General features: G+C 44.2%; 1 protein-coding gene across 3 annotated transcripts; it reads left to right on the top strand.

Annotated features, from left to right (window-relative positions):
• The first annotated feature begins 893 nt into the window (after nucleotides 1–893).
• Nucleotides 894–18,915, top strand: LOC124653863 (exocyst complex component 5). 3 transcript variants are annotated; one of them, XM_047192924.1, is made up of 24 exons: nucleotides 900–1,088; nucleotides 1,179–1,376; nucleotides 1,475–1,549; nucleotides 3,107–3,208; nucleotides 3,334–3,384; nucleotides 3,468–3,573; nucleotides 4,847–4,960; nucleotides 5,037–5,128; nucleotides 5,736–5,904; nucleotides 5,998–6,074; nucleotides 6,160–6,258; nucleotides 6,353–6,443; nucleotides 7,239–7,324; nucleotides 7,397–7,573; nucleotides 7,900–7,953; nucleotides 8,042–8,170; nucleotides 8,285–8,377; nucleotides 8,456–8,602; nucleotides 14,269–14,366; nucleotides 14,445–14,529; nucleotides 17,041–17,099; nucleotides 18,113–18,211; nucleotides 18,298–18,381; nucleotides 18,459–18,915. In XM_047192924.1, exons 1-24 carry the CDS (start codon nucleotides 1,026–1,028, stop codon nucleotides 18,529–18,531), a joined length of 2,421 nt encoding a protein of 806 aa, XP_047048880.1. In that variant the 5' UTR covers nucleotides 900–1,025; the 3' UTR covers nucleotides 18,532–18,915. The 3 variants fall into 3 exon arrangements, with proteins under 3 accessions (XP_047048881.1, XP_047048882.1, XP_047048880.1); XM_047192925.1 differs by lacking the exons at nucleotides 17,041–17,099; nucleotides 18,113–18,211; nucleotides 18,298–18,381; nucleotides 18,459–18,915 and adding exons at nucleotides 16,301–16,389; nucleotides 16,514–16,992 and having other exon boundaries at nucleotides 894–1,088; XM_047192926.1 differs by lacking the exons at nucleotides 17,041–17,099; nucleotides 18,113–18,211; nucleotides 18,298–18,381; nucleotides 18,459–18,915 and adding exons at nucleotides 16,301–16,389; nucleotides 16,472–16,576 and having other exon boundaries at nucleotides 897–1,088.
• The last annotated feature ends 398 nt before the right edge of the window (nucleotides 18,916–19,313 follow it).

A 19,313-nucleotide genomic window follows, 5' to 3' on the forward strand; every position in this document is an offset into this window, starting at 1 on the left:
AATTAGAAACTATAGTTAGCATCGGCTATTGAGTATAAATTAGCAGGCAGCTGGAGCGCTGCAGTTTGAGAGCGACATCTTCTAGGATCACATATCTGACAGCCTTATATATCTGATGGACAAATGACGCGTGTAGGGTGTGTCCGCACCTCTTTGGCCACCATACATGCACGCAGGTTTGGCCACTAATTCTAACCAGGAATCTTTGTCGAAATTTTATACAAGCAAGAATATGGCAGGCTGAAGCAATATGAATCAGATCGCGACTTACCTCAGGGTGAATCAACACTAATCAATTGTCGACTCACTTGTAAGGTAAAACAGGCATGAATTTTTGGAGGCACTCGCGATACAACATCAGAAAGAGCACAGTAAGGTGGGGATCAGGGACGTATACTGCGCACAGGCTGTCGGCGGCCGGACGACGACAAGGGTGACAGTTACGAGCAGAACGCGTTGCTGAAGGGCGGACGGCGCCGGAACGGCTACGGTGGCGTCGGATGGCTGCGATGGCGTCGCTCAGCGGTAGACGCTGCCGTCGGGAGCGGCGCGGACGGGACGTGCATGCGTGAACTTTTTTTGATCTGGTGTATGGCTGAACTGGTGGTTCGATAAGGGCTTGTGCGATCTAAACGACGAACTCATGATCAGCTCTAATTAGGGTCCTCCTATAATTATTTTTTTACTTTCAAGTCCTTATTGGGTAATTAACCAATGTATAGTCAACTTTGGGTAGATAATCCAAGGTCGGTGAACTTTTGGGTAAATAACCCATTCTCCCGAGAAGCTAGGGGCGTGCCGACTGGAGTTGCTCTAATCTTCACTTTTTGTCCGACGGCCAGGATTCTAGTCCGCGTCCCGGTGACCTGCCCCTTGTTTGTTCTTCCACCATCCACGGCCTCCGTTGTCGATTCCTTCTCGTCCCGTCCGCCCCGAACCCAGTCCGCTCACCCAATTTCCAGATCATACACAAAACCCGCTTCCTCTCTCCCTCCCAGATCTCCCCGGCCGGCCGGCTGGCCGCCATGCCGCCAGCGAATGACCCGCCCGCGGCGCTGCCCCTCACCCTCGACCTCGAGGACTTCAAGGCGCGCCGCCTCATTCGATTCCATTCGGTTCTGTTGATCTCGGCATGCCCCCTTCCTTCCATCCAGACCTAAGCGTTTTGGGGTTTGCAGGGGGATTTCTCCTTCGACGCGCTCTTCGGGGACCTGGTGGACGAGCTTCTGCCCGAGTTCCGTGCGGACGACGCGGCAGGGGTGCCCCCGCCCCCGCCGCCCCTGCTCGGGGCTGCGCCGCCCGTCTTCCCCGCCGTCGACGAGCTGCTCGGCCTCTTCAAGCACTCCTGCAAGGAGCTCGTCGACCTCCGTCGTCAGGTTGGTTGCGACTACTAGCCTACTCGCTGATGCTAGGGGTGATGGAATGTTATGTGCTGATGCTGGAGTCTTCTGTTTTGTGCTCCTCCTGTCGATAGATTGATAAGAGGCTCCAGAATCTGAAGAAGGAGGTGGCTACGCAGGATGCCAAGCATCGGAAGACACTCGGGGAGGTTAGTTATTATGCTACGGAGTAGCAATTTTTACATGCGTTGATTACTGTAAATTAATGTTGTTATTAAAGTAAGGTAAAAAAATAAAGTAAAATAGAAATGAAACCGGTAGAGCTTATTGAGATTGGCAGTACAAATTGCCTTCATATGACATAATGACCAGTTCATAACACGGAGCCGTACCGCTGGAGCATTATCCTTTGTTCATCCTTGTTTCATCTGGTTTTGATACTCGCTGGGATGAAAGTGCCACTCTAGGTTCGTAATTGGTTAGTTACCCATCAACACACATAAATGATCAAGTTGGCACAATCTTTTGTTACCTATATGTTAACTTTGTTCTTTTGTTTTCATCGTTTTATCATCTATATCAACCTATGATGATGAGTAGGTGTCCAGTTTTAAGATCTGTACCATAGACGCTGTTCGATAAATACTAAGTAGAACACATTAGCCGCCCATTTCTGTGTTGGGCAATGAGGGTCAGAGGAGCGCAATCAATTGTTCCTACAGCCAGTGGTGGCAAGTTTAATAACAGAGAGTTGGTGAAAAAAAGAAGAGCACTAGAAGAATCTGTATATTTGGTTTCCAGGTTGCAACCTATTACTGTTGTTTCAAGACTTTGAGAAATATGCTCTTTCGAGAACACAAGTTGTCAAGCTCTAATCTGGAGTTATTTTTTTGTATGGGTTCTTTCAATCAATATGGGATCCTCCAGTACTATCATGCACCAGTAATGTTATGTAGTGAATCCATTAAAGCAATTGTTGAATAGAACATACATGACGGACGGTAAAGTAATGGATGAATGAACCTGAAATCTAATGAAGGTCAGAGGAGTGCAATTAGTTGTTCCTACAGCCAGTGGTGGCAAGTTTAATAACAGAGAGTTGGCGAGAAAAAGAAGAGAACTAGAAGAATCTGTATATTTGGTTTCCAGGTTGCACCCATTACTTTTGTTTCAAAGCTTTGAGGAATATGCTCTTTCGAGAACACAAGTTGTGAAGCTCCAATATGGAGTTAGTTTTATATGGGTTCTTTCAATCGATATGGAATCCTGCAGTACAATCACACACCAGTAATGTTATATAGTGAATCCTTGAAGCAATTGATGTATAGAACATACATGATGGTAAAGTAGTGAATGAATGAACCCAAAATCTAATGATTTCTCTAAAAAAAAGAGATAGTCTAATTGACTAGTTGTGACCAGATATTGGCTGCCATCTTTCAACACAGTTCTGCTTTTGCATTTTTGAATAAAATATACGTGAAGATGGTTATTTTGGCCAAAACTTTCCTGAATTATTGGCCAAATGTTTCCAATCTTTAGTCTGGCAGCTGCTTTTTATATGCATCTCATTATCATTATGCAACTTTGTTCAATGTTGCTGTCTCCTCAAATTTAGAAGAAGAGCTGGATGATTGATTTCGTTTTCCCTTCTAAGAAATATAAATTTCACCTAAGCCATTCCCCATGCGATATTCTTCTAATACAATTTACAAGTTCTGCCTATTCTGGTTCGCTTTATATGTTCTTTATTTTATTGTTTCCAGCTTGAGAAAGGTGTGGACGGTTTATTTGATAGCTTTGCTAGGTTGGATTCTCGGATCTCCAGTGTTGGGCAAACTGCTGCTAAAATTGGTGATCATCTACAGGTGATTATCTATTATACAGTATCTGTCTGCTATTATTATGTAGATTCATTGGTTATAACTTTAGTTTTTTGCTTAGTTGTTCTGTTGCTTCCTCCAATCTAATGTAATATTTATTTCTACCTCAGAGTGCAGAATCTCAGAGGGAAACTGCCAGTCAGACGATTGATCTCATTAAGGTGCCATGATCTTTTTGTTTGAGGAAAATTTGTTTGGTTGTCTGATATAGATCTCATTTTAATCGAAGTATACTTCTTTTTAGTATTTGATGGAGTTCAACAGCACACCTGGGGACCTTATGGAACTTTCTCCTTTATTTTCTGATGATAGTCGTGTTGCTGAGGCTGCTTCAATTGCACAGAAATTGCGTAAGCTCTCATTAGTTCTTTCTTTCTAATATCATTAAGTGAACTATGTAGATCCTTTTGTCGCACTTTACATTCTTTCTTTCATCTAGGAGTGATAACATGCTCTGTTGTTATGGATAGAGCTTGTTGCATCCTATGCGGCACCTATACAGATATAGTATGGGTACGCAAATACACCATTTTTGAAAGCACCAATAGCGGGATATGATTTACTATTTTTTCTAAAATAATTAATAAATATGTGTAGCTGGCTGCTAGGAAAAGCAGACTACCCTGTTCCTAAGCAGCTCCGTTAGATGGAAATCTACACGAGAAAGAGAGAGAGGGACTGAAGGAGGAAGGGGAACACTACCTGAGTGTACATTATTGCTGTTTTCTGGAGACTGGGGTGGAGGCGAGCTGCTGTTCGAACTGTTCCTGTTTGCTGCTGCTGGAGCGGCGTAGCCTGAGAGTGAGAGGGAGAGGAGGTAGGAGCCTGCTGCCGGCTGCTGGATCTGGTGGCGGCCCCTAGGGCTGAGCCATCTTTGGTCTTACTTGGAGGACTGATGGAGAGGAGGGGCATTGCCTCAAGCTGGTCAACTAGGTTTATGCTCCCCTTTACTGGGCTGTTGTGCTAAGCCGTATCCAATCTGTGTTGGAGAATATGAGGCACGTATCAGGGTTGAAGTTAATTTTTTGTTTTAAATGGTTCATTCCCCGATACTCCATTGATACGTATCCAACACGTACAAGGGACATCCGTATCGGGATACTGTATCCAATACGGACATGAGGTTTCAGCCATATGGTGCTGCGTAGGTTGCATGCTTGCATCCAGCCCAAAGGGCAGCTATACAGTACAAGGAGACTTGAACTACAAGTCAATTTACTAGAGACGTAGACCAATAGGAAACCTAGAATAGAAAGTTGATTTATAGTTTGGAACTGAATTTGTATTTTGTTCGTAGCCATTGTACATGTTTACCTTTTAATTTTTCTTATTGCTAGTACATTAACATTAAGTCAAGTTGTAATGAAAGTATTAAGTCCAATATGGATATAGCTGTAGTATCTTCTAGTCCTTGTTATTTTAACTTTATGCTAGTTGATGATTTTATTAGCACTATAGGACAGCTAGTGTTATTTACAGGGAGCTTCAGTTAGTCACTTAGCAATAAATGCAAACCTCATCAAGCTTGAAATAGTAGTTTGCCTGCTCATTTTCGAGGCCTATTAGTGCCCATCATGTTTGTGGCCTAGCATGATGTTAGAATGTGTTGTTGTGGTAATGAAGGATCATTTGCTGAGGAGGATGTTGGAAGGCATGGTGTTGTGTCAGCAGTGGGTTCTGCTAATGCAAGCCGTGGTTTGGAGGTTGCAGTTGCAAATCTTCAAGAATATTGCAATGGTCTGTTTTCTTCCCGGAACTTTCCTTAACTATGCTTTTGGCATCTACTTAAGACTTTTTTTTATCTTATGTTTAGAACTGGAGAATAGATTGTTATCTCGGTTTGATACTGCATCACAGAGACGAGAGTTGTCTACTATGGCAGAATGTGCAAAAATTTTGTCGCAGGTATGCACTCTTTGCAAAGGACATGCTACTGTTTTTCATGTTCAATTTGGCTGATTTTTGAAGGAAAAACACATTGCTTACACCGGATGGTGTCTACTGGTGTAGCACTGTTAGCAAGGTTAAGATAATGATGACTGGTTTGAATATATTGATTTGATACTTATGTTGAGTGCAGAATTATAACTTACGTGGGGTAAATATAAAATTGGGTCCAGTGTGACTGGACTGACATATCTGTATGATGACACGGAGCACCTCTCCACCTGTATGCAGGAAGAAATAAGTAAATATAGTGTCTGGCCTGTTATATCATTGCTTAGGTTAAGCTTATCTTATAAGCCAGCTCTCTGGCTTATAAGCTCAGGCACCTTTGCTTATTTGATATGTCGTAAGCTGTCTGGATAAAATTAATCTATATGCCTTTGCAAACTTATAAGCTTGTAAGCATCTTCAAGCTCTACTTCTTTTGATCTTTTTTTGGTTTTTTGGCCCCTGCTTATTGTGTTTTCCCGATGATTCTGAGAGCAGGCACTAGACTAAACAGGCATGTAGTATTATTCAACGCTTACTTGATTTGGCGTACTTCATCATGCTACATTGAATGCAGTTCAATCGGGGAACCAGTGCCATGCAACACTATGTTGCAACAAGGCCAATGTTCATTGATGTGGAAATTATGAACACTGATATTCAAGTTGTTCTTGGTGATGATGGCCCTGAAGCTGACTCCAGTACTATTGAGGAGGGTCTGTCTATCCTGTACAAGGAAATTGCTGGTATTTACAAGTTATACTGTGATATTTATTGTTTTATAGGCTGTACTTGGATGATAATTTTATGATAATGTTGTTTTCCTGTTGCTGTTTTAGATACTGTGAGGAAAGAGGCAACTACAATAATGGCAGTCTTTCCTTCTCCGAACGAGGTCATGTCAATTCTTGTGCAGGTATGTTTTATTAAGTAGCCCTGTCTATGTGATCAACATTGTTCATCTTACTGAGAAAGCAAGACTAATGATTTACTCCTTTCAGCGAGTGTTAGAACAAAGAGTCACAGCAATTCTTGATAAACTTTTGATAAGGCCCTCTCTTGCTAGCTTGCCTCCTATAGAAGAAGGTGGCCTTCTACATGTAAGCACTGTGTACACTATCTACAACCTAATTGTATTCTTTTGCCATCGTTGACTGATGCATGAGATCTGTTCCTGTCAAAATGTAATGGCAGTATCTAAGAGTTCTGGCTGTAGCATATGACAAGACAAAAGAACTTGCCAAGGAGTTACAGTCTATCGGCTGTGGGGATTTAGATATTGAAGGTACATTGTATTGCTTAATCTTTTTTTTTCTCTCGCGAACTGGCAAGTAATTGCCCAATTTCCCAGAAACTTCAGGCTATATACCCATTTTGGAGCCCTGGTTCACCCTTAATACACCAAGTGCAAAAATAGATATCACCATGGGTGTACTAGTTTCTGCTGCATGTTGCAAACATTATTACTGAAAATAGTGAATCTTTTGAAAGAAAAACATTTAGAGAAACGATTTCCACCCAGGAAGCTGGCAGCTTTTGCTGAAATTTCCCGGAGCAGAAAAGCTAGCAGTAGACTGTCCTTTGGCTGAGCAACGAGTAATTTATTGCCAGTACATACCTTTTAACATTGCTTGAAAATTTAATTTGATTTTGCATGCAGTGTCATTAACCTTCACTAATAATATTCTTGAAGTTGTCTTTTGGCTGGTATGTTGTGAACTTCTGGTGTCCTATAAATATATCAAGTTAAAATACTCCCTCTGTCCCTAAAAAAGCTTCTCAACTTTGTCTAGGTACGAAGGTATATAGACATAGTATTTTAGTTATAGATACATCCGTATCTAGAAAAATTTGAGCAGCTTTTTTTTAGGACGGAGGGAGTATGTTAATTCAAGGTCCTCGGTAGACAGTACTCCCTCCGTTCCAAATTAATTGAAGTTCTAGTCTTGTATTAAGTTAAATATACTCCCTCTGTGCATCAATATAAGATGTTTTAGGTACTTTTGAAGTAGACTAGATACAAACCAAAGGAGTACCACTCTTAGCGCCATCATGGTTTTGTTCTTTTTATTTCTTGTAGGTCTCACGGAATCCATATATGTTTGTCACAAAGATGAGTACACGGAATTTGAGCAGGCATCAGTCAGACAGCTATATCAATCAAAGGTTAAAGTTTTTGCATCTTCAGATTGCAATATTTCAGAGTACTGTACTTTGTAACACTGGTTCACTTGGCAGATTGCTGAATTGAGAGCTGAGGCAAAGCAACAGTCTGATTCGACTGGCTCAATTGGACGTGCAAAAGGAGCATCCGCGACTACCTCACCACAGCAGCTTCTATCAGTTACTGTAGTCAACGAATTTGTTCGTTGGAACGAGGAAGCAATATCAAGATGCACACTGTTGTTTTCCCAGGTTGAACTGGTTTTCCCTGTGTTAATAATTACTATATTACTGGGTAAATAATCTCTGCATTTGCATTGAACTTTTGAAAAGTTTGTACTCCCTCCATCCAATGAAAGTTTTCTTGGATTTGTCTCAGTTGTGATGTATCAATACAATAGATAGTGTCTAGATACATCTAAATTTATACAAATCTAAGACATGTTTCATGGGATGGAGGGAGTATCCAAAATGGAATTCATGGCAAGAGCATATTTTCTCTTAAAAATATTTGAAAGTTAGTTTCACAGCTGTTCAACTTCATTTTTTTCTTCTATCATAACTAAATTCTTGTGCAGCCTACTACTGTCGCAACTAATGTGAGATCCATATTTGCGTGCTTGCTTGATCAAGTAAGTAAAGAACCATGGGCCATCAATAACATACGACAATCCAGGAGTATGATGCTCTTCTAATGACAATGTTGTTTTTGTTATATAGGTCAGCCAATACTTAACCGAAGGGCTCGACCGTGCTAGAGAGAGTTTAAATGAGGCTGCAGTTATGCGGGATAAATATGGCATTGGGACAAGTGTTAGTAGAAGGCTTGCCGCGGCTGCTGCTTCTGCTGTATGTCTGCTTTTCTGCTCTTTCATCTACTTCTATTTTTTGGCCTTGAGGCACATATAGTTGTGAACATTTACCCATGGTTGGAAGAGTTAACTAGATCTGAAACATTTGCAGGCAGAGGCGGCAGCTGCTCAGGGTGAGAGTAGCTTTAGATCCTTCATGATTGCCGTGCAGCGTTGCGCCAGCAGTGTAGCTATTCTCCAGCAGGTAATATGTACTGACATGTGTTAAATATGCACCCTAGGTTGCTAGGCAATGGACCATGCTGATTTTTACTCTGTGTAGTACTTCTCAAATACTATATCGCGTCTCCTGCTGCCTGTCGATGGGGCTCATCCAGCTGCTTGTGAAGATATGGGATCGGCTGTATCTGTTGTTGAGGCTGCTGCACACAAAGGACTGTTACAATGCATTGATACCGTCATGTGTGAGGTTTGCACCATCTCTTTTCCTTTTTCATGTCTAGAACAAATTTATGGGGACTGTTACGATGCATTCGGTACCATCATGTGAGAGGTTTGCGTAGGCTCTTCGAGCAACTCCAACAGCCGTGCTATAGAGTGGTTTCGCTGAGATAGCACGGATTAGAGTGGTTTTGCTTCACGGGAGGCGCTAAAATATCCCGCGCAGAAGCAGAGGTTTACCAGGTGTGCGATAATGCAGCGCTAGCCAGTTTTTTTCACCTTGCACATCAAATCAAGCATATGAAACAAGATCAACATTCATCTTGCACATCAAATAAAAAGATTTAATTGTGGACTAAACATAGGTAATTTGGTAAAACCATCACATGTCCAAAAGCAATGCATACTCCAGATAACAAAGTTCAATGCATCCAAAGCCATCTCATAAAACAAAATGAGACAAACTGGAGCATTCAAGCATCATCTTCATCTTGTCCATCACCATCTTGGGCAACTTCATTGGCAACTTTGGTGTTATTAGCCGGAGATTCTTCATGCCCATCATTCGGATAAGGCATTGGAGTAACCATGAAAGCCATGAATCCACTCGGTGGAGGTCCCATGCATCCAAAGCCTCCCATTCCTCCCATGGCACTCATACCTCCATGGCCACTTGAAGATGATCCCATGCCTCCCATTCCTCCCATGCCGCCCATTGCTCCCATGGCACCGAAGCATCCCATGGATGCCTTAATTTTTTTTTGAGCTAACACTTGCTCTCGCATCACTTTCACATACTCCTTTTGAGTGTCATCATAAGAGGAAGTATCGGTGAAGTAAAGATTGTTCTCATACTCCATGAGTCGCATTTGTTCTCCATGGCTATCCTCTTCTCCTCCAAAGCAACTTTCCTCTCATACTCCATGCGTCGCATTTGTTTCTCCATGGCTGGAACGTCGATGGCGCCAGCGGGGGAACAATCGGGCGCGGCGCCTGCGGTGGAGGGAATTGGGGCGCTGCAGAGGCAACAACAGCCGTCAGCGTGGCGGTCGCCTTCGGCCTCCTCGCTCCATCATCGGCCGCAGCAGAAGCGGGGTGCTTGGCCGCCGCAGTCCTCGGTGCCACAGATGGCGCTGCGATTCCGCCGGTCGCGTTTGGGCGCGGCGCCATGAACAGGTTCCGCACAACCGAAGGGTTTGCCGCGACAGCGGGAGGCGGGATCTGAACTGGCGCAACGCGGGGATGACGGCGGTGGTCGAAATGGGCGGCACAGACGCGGAGAGGCCGTCCATCGCCAGAATATCGCCGGCGCAGGCGCGGGGAAGACGAAGCGGGTGGGCGCTCGGGAGAAGATGCAGGGCGGTTGGGGAATTTGCGCGCTGCTCGTTCTTTGCTGCGCGTTGGACTGGATGCGGGATAGAAAGCGTGTGCGGGGACGAAATAAGCTGGCGTGCGGAAATGCAGCGACTGCTGGAGCGCGGTTTTGCTCGTTCACTCGCTACAAAAGAAGTTTCTCAACGAGCGATATATAGTGCCTCTGTTGGAGTTGCTCTTGGGCCTAGTTAATAACGGAGCGAGTCTGGAGAGCCTTTTCCCCTTGCTTGATGAAATAGCCAGCAGTACTTAGCGTATATTAGAAACAAGTACACAAAAAACTGTTAGATTGTCCACAAATAACCTTTATAATCCCTTCATACTATCTTATGAGGCTACCTTTTCTTTTTCATATGTGAATATTTGTTGGACCATGATAATTATTGGTACAATAACAACATCAAAGCCTTTTGTCCTAAGCAAGTTTGGTTAGGCTAGATATGGAACACAATCAAAATAAAAGGAAACCAAAACAAGGAGAAGGAAAAAAGAGAGTAAACTAAGATTCTGGCACATGGACCGCTGATCTCCATGCAGTCCTATCCAAGAGCCAAGACTTTAGGGACCTTCCAATCCCAAGTCTCTTTCACCGCCTCTGCCCAAGTCAACTTTGGTCGTACTCTACCCCTTCTAGTCTCCACCTTACTCTTTAGAATTCCACCGAATTGGAGCTTGTGGAGGCCTCCGCTGGATATGCCCAAACCACCTTAGTTGGTGTTGGACTAGCTTCTCCTCGATCAGTGCTATGCCTAGCCTATCGCGAATTACCTTGTTCCTAATCTGATCCTTTCTTGTTTGGCCGCACATCCATCGTAACATGTGCATCTCTACGACACTCATTTGTTGGATGTGTTGTCTTTTAGTTGGCCACCATTCTCATATAGCATCGCTGGTTTGATTGCTGTCCTAGTTCTATAGAATCGTACCTTTTAGCTTTTGTGGGACCTTTTCACATAGGATACCAGATGCTTGCCGCCACTTCATTCACACGCCACTTCATTTACACGGCCTTGATCATGTGGCAACCATCCTCGTTGATATTACCATTGCTTTGCAACATTGATCCCAAGTATTGGAAGATGCCCCTCTTAGGCACTATATGCCCTTCTGAACTGACATCTCTATTTTTGCCACCAACACCACTAAAGTCGCATTGCATGTACTTAGTCTTGGTCTTGCTAAGTCTAAAACCCTTTGACTCCAACGTCTGCCTCCATAGCTCCAACTTCCTATTTACGCCAGCCTTGGTTTCATCTACTAGCACCACATCATCAACAAAGAGCATACACAAAGGAATATCTCCTTGTATATCCTTGTTCACCTCATCCATCACCAAGGAAAACATTTATGGCTCAAGGCTGACCCTTGATGTTGTTCTATCGTGATTGGGAAGGTATCGGTCTCACTATCCACCTGAAGGTATCGGTCTCACTATCCACCTGTGCAAACACGGTCATACATATCTCTGATGAGGGTAATGTCCTTTCTTGAAACATTGTGTTTCTCTAGCTCCTTCCACATGACCGTCCTTGGTATATTGTCATACGCCTTCTCCAAGTCGATCAAGACCATATGTAGGCCCTTCTTCTGCTCCCTATATTTCTCCATAAGTTGGCGAAGTAAGAAAGTCATCTCTATCAGTATGGCTCATAATTTAATCCCTTGGTAGTTAGTACAACTTTGAATATCTCCTTTATTCTTGAAGATAGGTACTAATATGCTTTTTCTCCACTCCCCGGGCATCTTGTTTGACCGAAAAATGTGGTTGAATATCTTAATTAGCTATACTATTGCCACGTCTCCAAGGCTTCTCCACACCTCAATCATCATTAGGGCCAAGGGCCTTTCCTCCTTTTGAGGGCCTCTTTAATCTCAAGCTCTTGGATCCTCTTCATGAAATGCCTATTGGTGTCATCAAAGGAGTCATCCAGCTTGGGCATAGTGCCCTCGTTCCCATCATTGAATAACCCATCAAAGTACTCCCTCCATATCCATCTTTCACTAGAAGTCGATTAGCCTCGTCCTTGATGCATTTAACTTGGTTGAGGTCCCTCGTCTTCCTCTCATGAATTTTCGCCATCTTGTAGATATCCTTCTGGCCTTCCTTTGTGCCTAGTCTATCATATAGCTCATCATAGGCCCGCCCCTTGCTCCACTCACAACTCACAACTCGCCTTGCATTCTTCTTAGTCTCTTTGTACTTCACCATGTTGCTTGTGCTTCTATCGTGGCGCCAACTCTTCTAGCACTCATTCTCCTTGATAGCCCTTTGGACATCCTCATTCCACCACCATGTGTCCTTAGCTTCCGATTTCTTACCCTTTGGCACTCTAAGCACCTCCCTAGCTACCTTCCGAATGCAAGTACCCATCTTCATCCACATGCTATCCGCATCTCCCTCTTCGTCCCATGGTCCTTTCGTGATCATCCTCTTCCTAAAGGTATGTTGTGCTTCCCTTTGAGCTTCCACCACTTTGTTTTTGTGATTTTGATACTTTTATCCCACATTACACGAGCGTGAAAACTGAAGTCGGCTACCACAAGCTTATGTTGTTGTGCCACAACACACCTCCCAAGGATCACCTTGCAATCCAAACAAGCCCTCCTATCGGTTCTTGTAATGAGGATAGAGTCAAACACACAAAGTGTTGGGCACTACTAAAGGTCACTAAGTGAGATTGGCTCTTCCTAAAGAAGGTGTTAGTGACTAACAAGTCATAGGCTACCGCAAAGTCTAGGATGTCTTTACCCTCCTGGTTTCTGTCGCCAAACCCGAAGCCTCCATGCACACCCTCAAACTCTATGTTAGTTGTGCCCACATGGCCATTGAGATCTCCTCCAATGAAGAGCTTCTTGTTTGTCGGTACACTTCTGTTGACATCCTCTAATTTCTCCCAAAACTGTCTCTTAGCGCTCATGCCGAGCCCAACTTGTGGGGCATAAGTACTAACAACGTTCAGGGCAAGATTCCCAACAAGTAGCTTGAGTAGGATGATCCTATCCCCCTTTCTCCGAACTTCCACTACATCCTTAAGGCTCTTATCTATGAGGACATGTATCTTTCCGCACATTTTTTGTTCTTTCCACTGCTTGGCTCTTATCTATGAGGACATGTATGCTGTTCCTAGAACCGGCTGAACCTGAATACCAAAGCTTGAAGCCGGTATTCTCGTGCTCCCTCGCCTTCTGAGCCGCCCATCTAGTCTCTTGGACACAAAGGATATTTACACGCCTCCTGATCGTAGCATCCACTAACTCTCGTAGCTTCCCGGTCAAGGATCCTACATTCCAACTACCCACCCGCAACCTATTTGCCTCAGCTAGCTACCTCGCCCTTCGCATCTGTCGAGAGAGATGCAAAGACCATTGTTCACTTAACACTACATCTGGGTGAAGATTGAAGATGTAGCGCGCAACTAAGGTGGTGGCGGCCCGGCCCTTGTTCATTGAATACCACATCCGGGTTTTGATATGGCGCACCACTAAGGCGGTGGCGGCCTAGCTCTTGCTCATTTAAAACCACACCCGGGTTCCGATATGGCGCGTCGCTGAGAGGGTTACGCCCCAACGAGTTTCTATTGGGTTTCATATCCATCGGAATGGTTGGTTTTTTTTACTTTGGCTCGCCAAGCTCCTCCTTTACCTGGGCTTGGGACTGGCTATTCCTAAAATGCATAGGCGGAGTTATGATAATTATTGGTATCATGAACAAATAATGAAGGAAAAGAAACTAGTGCACAGGAGTTTCTTGAGAACTTGTGCTGAATCATGAGCACAAGGACCAATCAATAATGGTATTTCAAATGGACCTCATACATGTATTGTCATTAACTTGCCTGGGATAGCTCTGAAGGGCAAGACTTGGGTGCGCCCCTTGATTGTTTGGTTATGCCTCCAGCCAAAGGTTAGAGGGCTAGATAAAAAGGAGTGAGCTCTTCAAAACATTGCTAATTTCTAGCCGGCATACACAGAATGAAACAAGTGTTTTATTTCTTCTTTAAGAATTAGGGCTGACTGTCTTACATAGACAGTGTGAGATGCAGTATGCACGCCACAGTACCTGCACCGATGAAATAATCTGTTACTACATATTTATGTTATGAAATCTATGACTTGATACTTATTTTCAAGGGCCCAACTATTTCTCGGTCATACTTAAGTTGGCACTCATCCCACTTATCTCATACATTCTTATCTACCTTTTGTATTGTTAGTTGTTACATCGAAAAATGAATGAATCACATAATTCAGTGCCGTCACAGGGTATTTTCAGCAAAAAATAATTATTCATAAGACTAATTTTTTAACTTTACTTCTTAGGTAGAAAGACTGTTATCTTCAGAACAGAAAGCTACAGATTATCGGTCACCAGATGATGGAGCTGCACCAGATCATCGGCCAACGAATGCTTGCATAAGGTGTTTGTTTGTATATTTTAGTTTTGCCTGGTCCAAGATAACTAAATTAATGAACGTGTTGTTATTGGTTTATGTCAGAATTGTAGCTTATCTCTCTCGTGTTCTGGAGGTTGCATTCAGTGCCCTAGAAGGTCTCAACAAACAGTCCTTTTTGACTGAGCTGGTATGATCATTCTTGACTCCCAAACAGTTGGATCTCTTCTGTGTATGAATAAGCAACTTTACAAGGTCATGTAAAATATGCTAGGGAATTCAAGAAATGAGGATAGGACATTCTCTTGCAGTATTGTGTCGTGATTATGCACACATGGTTTTTATGGTAGGATGGGGAAATGAGCGGCCCACCCCCTTTACACCTTTTAAGCACTTAGGAAGAAACATGAGGGAATAACCAGTGAGTGCAAGCACAGTGAATCCCAAACAGCGATAACGAGTAGGGCAAAGCAGGCAATATCATACACTAAACAGCAAATGATGCACACCAGAGTGCACGCATAAAAAAACAATAAAAAGCAGTGCAGAACACAGCACACATCACAAAACAGCATGGGGGCTCAGATCTAGATTTGATAGGGATTCCTCGGGGGAGTAAAATACATCGCGCATCACCAAACTCGACACCCTTACCCGCCTCCATCACCGTACATAGGAATACACATTTTACGTTAACTAAAGTCGGCTCAGAGCTCATAATGGTCACTGGCGAGGGGTATAGCATCGTATTTTGCTGACGTGGCCTAAATTTGACCCCATATGTCAGCCAGTGACTGTCCATAGAGACTATTTGTTAGTAATAATGAACTACAAGGGCTAAATTGAAAAATGACAGAGATTGGGATCCTTCTCCCACGCGGTGGAGTGCCTGCGCGCCTCATCCTCGGTGCCAGCACCGGCGGCCGAGTGCGGGCGGAGGGGGCGGGAGCGAGGGGGGCGGGGCCATGGCGCACCTTGGGCGGCGGCGGGAGCGAGGGGGGCGGGGCCACGGCGACAGGCTGCGGCGCCTTCACGGCTGCGGCGGCGTCCGAGGCGTTGTTGTTGTTGTGGTGCGCGTTGTCGGTGGCGGCGGCGGAGAGCGGGGAGGAGTCGCCGGAGTTGGTGGTGAGCGGAGGTGGGCAGGAGTCGCCGGAGTTGGTGGCGGGCGGAGGCGGGGAGGAGTCGCCGGAGTCGGCCATGGCGGCGCGGGTTACTTTGCAATTTAGCCCCTTCTTGGTTATTTTTCACTTTATCCCAGATTTTTGTGTTTGTGTGGAGGTAGGTGGCTGACATATGGGGTCAAACGTGAGCCACATCAGCAAAATACGACGCTCTACCCACGCCAGTGACGGATATGGGCCGTGCGCCATCTTCAGTTACCGTATATTGCATATTCCTATGTACGGTGATGGAGGCGGGCACGGGTGCCAAGTTTGGGTACCCTAGATATATTTTACTCTCCTCGGGGCTCTCAGATCAATTTGGGATCGGGTGGTGGTGAGCTCTGGGTCACCGTGGGAGGACCTTGATGGCAGCAGCAGCAGGGATCTTGGTTTCATCTTCTCTTATCATGCTGCCTCTGCTCACCATGGTGTTTTGAGCAGCGGTAGCTGCCACATAAAAATTGCGGCCACGAATGTGTGGCAGCAGACTTCCGCTGCCGTCATATGATCTTATGGCCAGACAAGGGGCATTGCCTTATCATCCTATAGGTCCAGGTATGCCTTGGCGTTGAAGGCACGCCTTCAAAACATGTGCTTCATATTCAGTACTCCCTAGCACAACGATGCTGCTATAGTGCTATGTGTTCTTGAATTTGTTTTTGGTGTGGAATTAGAAGTGGAAGAATAGCGTCCTAATTACAACATAACCTGTTTCACACTGCACTTGTTGCACTAGTCACTATACCAAACTTTAGACGTGGCCTAATCAAGTTTCTTATTACAAGCAAACACATGCAGGTAGCTGGGATAGCTTGTTTATGCACTAATATGGACGTGTTTGGATCGGGAACTGTTAACAGGACTGTCAACGGAATGGGTTTACCGAGGTATCAGCGGAGTAATAAAAAATTATCGATTTTGTTTGCTTTAACTACGTAAAGGAATTTGATACCATAATTGGAAGGGCAGAAGTCCAAGATCCACCTGCTAACCTAGTAAAGAACAAATCAGCATCAGGAGGCTATGGAGATCTGGAAAGCTTCAATTCTACAAAGGCGCTGACGGAGACTGGGGGCAGAAGCTGCTCCTCGCCAGGCTCGTGCACGAGGGCGGGATGGAAGGCAGCATGCACCACGCTGCCGGCGGCGGACTCCTCACAGCGATGGGCGATGGACTCGACAGAGCCGCGGAGGAGTGATGGGACGGGAGTAGATGGTCGCGAGCGAGAGTCGTCTCTCCTCTGGTAACGTGATTCGTTTCCGCTGGGGGGTTGGCGGTATCAGGGTTACACAGCGGCGGGACTCGATTACGGGGAACCTGTTTACGGGCCAACTTAAACAAACACGTTTAACGGCATCGTATTCCAGTGTAATCGGTTACAGGAGCAAAATGTGCGAACCAAAACCCCCCTGTACTGTAATCTAATATACTGAGTTAACACGTGTAATCGGTTGCTCCGCTATTGATAATGACCACTTATGTTTTGATTCTTTACTCAGTGTTATATTGGCATGTAACTAACTGAGCTGTGCTTCTAGGGAAACCGCTTGCACAAGGGTCTGCTTAATCATTGGCAAAAGTTCACATTTAGTCCCAGGTACTCTTCTATCATTATTAACAGATGAATTTATTCATCTTTGTCTTTTGATTTTTTATTCATGTTGACTGTCTAATATCTAATCTGGTTAGCAACGCCACTTAACCCCCACACCAATAGTGCATGGCGCTAGGCATATTGGGGCCAATCAACACGATTACACAAGCGACTTCAAAAAGGAACACAATCAATCAGCAGCAACAACAATGCCAGTGACACCAGGAGCAGTGGCGATTGCCTGTGCCCTCATTTTTTCCATCTCACTACAGCAGCTGCATCTTCCCCTCTCCATCCACACACACTTCTCTCCCTTCTCAGCACTGATTTCTTGCCGGAAGAGGTCCTTTACTCACCGGCTGCTTAGACCTCCTAGACTCCTACTAGACCTCCTTATACTACAGTTTTTAACACCGTTAGGTAGTCTTGTCTGCTATCAGCAACAATACTTCGACAAATTTCGCGAACTACACATATGACTATTACTAGTGGGAAACTGGACATTTAGGATCAATTTGTTAAAGCTACTTGCTTAGTATAGAAAACACAAGAAACTCCACCCACCAAATTTAATTTATTCTGACAAAGGTGGCCCATGTGTTGGTGACATCTATTTCATGATATTTTTTACCATCAAATGCATAGTTCTACAAAATTCACTCTGCAAATAATAATGATAGTAGGCAAGTAACAACTCGGCATGTAAACTTATCTTAGGTGATATTATCTTGAAAACAACTAATTACACTAAATGACTAGTACATTTGCTGTTCCCTATTTTCTAGAGCTGTATAGGGCCACATGCATATTTATTGATCATATTCTTCATGGATAAAGTTGATACCCTATAGGCCGAGACTAAGGCATGCCTTTACGCTCTCATGTATGCTTCGATATATTGTTGTTGAGGCATAGTACTATTCATCGATCATTTGATCAATCAGACCAGGCTGGCGGCGACAAAGTTGTTTGTCTTGGCTGAGGCTGACTGTACAGTCCCATGTTTGTTTTTGCAGTGGTGGGCTACGTTTGAAACGTGACATTACTGAGTATGGGGAGTTTGTCCGTAGCTTCAATGCCCCCTCCATAGACGAGAAATTTGAACTGCTTGGAATGTAAGTATGACTTGTCTATAGTTCTTTTCCCCTGATGGTTGTCTGAATTTTGCCCCTAACGTTTCTTTGCTTTATGTGTTCTGTAGCATGGCGAATGTCTTTATTGTTGCTCCCGAAAGTCTAGTTTCCTTGTTTGAAGGAAGCCCCAGCATCCGGAAAGATGCTTTACGGTAGGCACCTACAATGAACTTCTCTTGTATACCACTATTTGCTAAGCTCGCGACTAAAGTTGGGATCTGAATTGCAGGTTCATTCAACTCCGGGATGATTACAAGACGGCAAAAATTGCTTCAATGCTTAACAGTATCATGTCTGAATAAATTTTGCTTGAAAATTCGTGATGTTTGAGCAGCAGAAACCCTTCTCTGCTGCTGTCAAGCGCGGTGGAATGCTATGAAATACAAGGTTCTCAATCGATTTTGACCATCCGTGTTTCCTGTATAGCACAACTTCAGTATTATGTTTATTCTTTGGGTTTCATTTGCTTATTTATGTTTTTTTTTAGTTTCCGGCTTGCTGAGTTTGAGTTGTACATGTGTTAAGAGTCTATGAATTTTTTTTAGCAAGCTGGATATCTGAATGCACTACTTATGTCGAGGAATGTTTTTTGTTTGTTTGCGTAGCATTTATGAGTTGTTACCTCAACAGGTGAAACATACTACTCCTGACATGATTGATACTTGATAGCCTTTGCTTCGAAACTATTTACCCTCACATGGAGGAAGTATTTTGTTGCTGTCGTCAACAGTTTTGATGGGGTATGTCTCGCCTCGGAATGATCAGGCTAAAGATACGTCCGATCTCTCGATTATTTGATCACTATTTCTCTAACACTGTGGCTGTGGTTTGCTATTGGCTACGTTGCAGCTTTTCTGACTTGGAGCATACTTAATAATGTGTCCGATAGGACTAGACATAAAGCTGGAATCTCAGCAGATCGTAATGCTCGTTCGTTTGGAGCCCAGTTAACAAACTTGATGCAGCCTGACCTCTTCGCTTCATCATGTGCAGAAAGACCGGCACTGTCGCGTCGTCACTACACTTGAGGACGATGGCACTGCTGCCCTACCTGTGTTGGCCATGTTGCCCTACTTTGCCCTGA

This window comes from Lolium rigidum, chromosome 5 (assembly GCF_022539505.1).
Source record: "Lolium rigidum isolate FL_2022 chromosome 5, APGP_CSIRO_Lrig_0.1, whole genome shotgun sequence".
NCBI lineage: Eukaryota > Viridiplantae > Streptophyta > Magnoliopsida > Poales > Poaceae > Lolium > Lolium rigidum.

Excerpts from the sequence above, each read along its gene's own strand:
- LOC124653863 (XM_047192924.1), top strand. The coding sequence starts at position 1,026 with ATGCCGCCAGCGAATGACCCGCCCGCGGCGCTGCCCCTCACCCTCGAC. Across the intron at positions 3,385-3,467 it reads AGACGATTGATCTCATTAAG|TATTTGATGGAGTTCAACAG; the intron begins GTGCCATGATCT and ends ACTTCTTTTTAG. Across the intron at positions 8,603-14,268 it reads TTGATACCGTCATGTGTGAG|GTAGAAAGACTGTTATCTTC; the intron begins GTTTGCACCATC and ends TTTACTTCTTAG.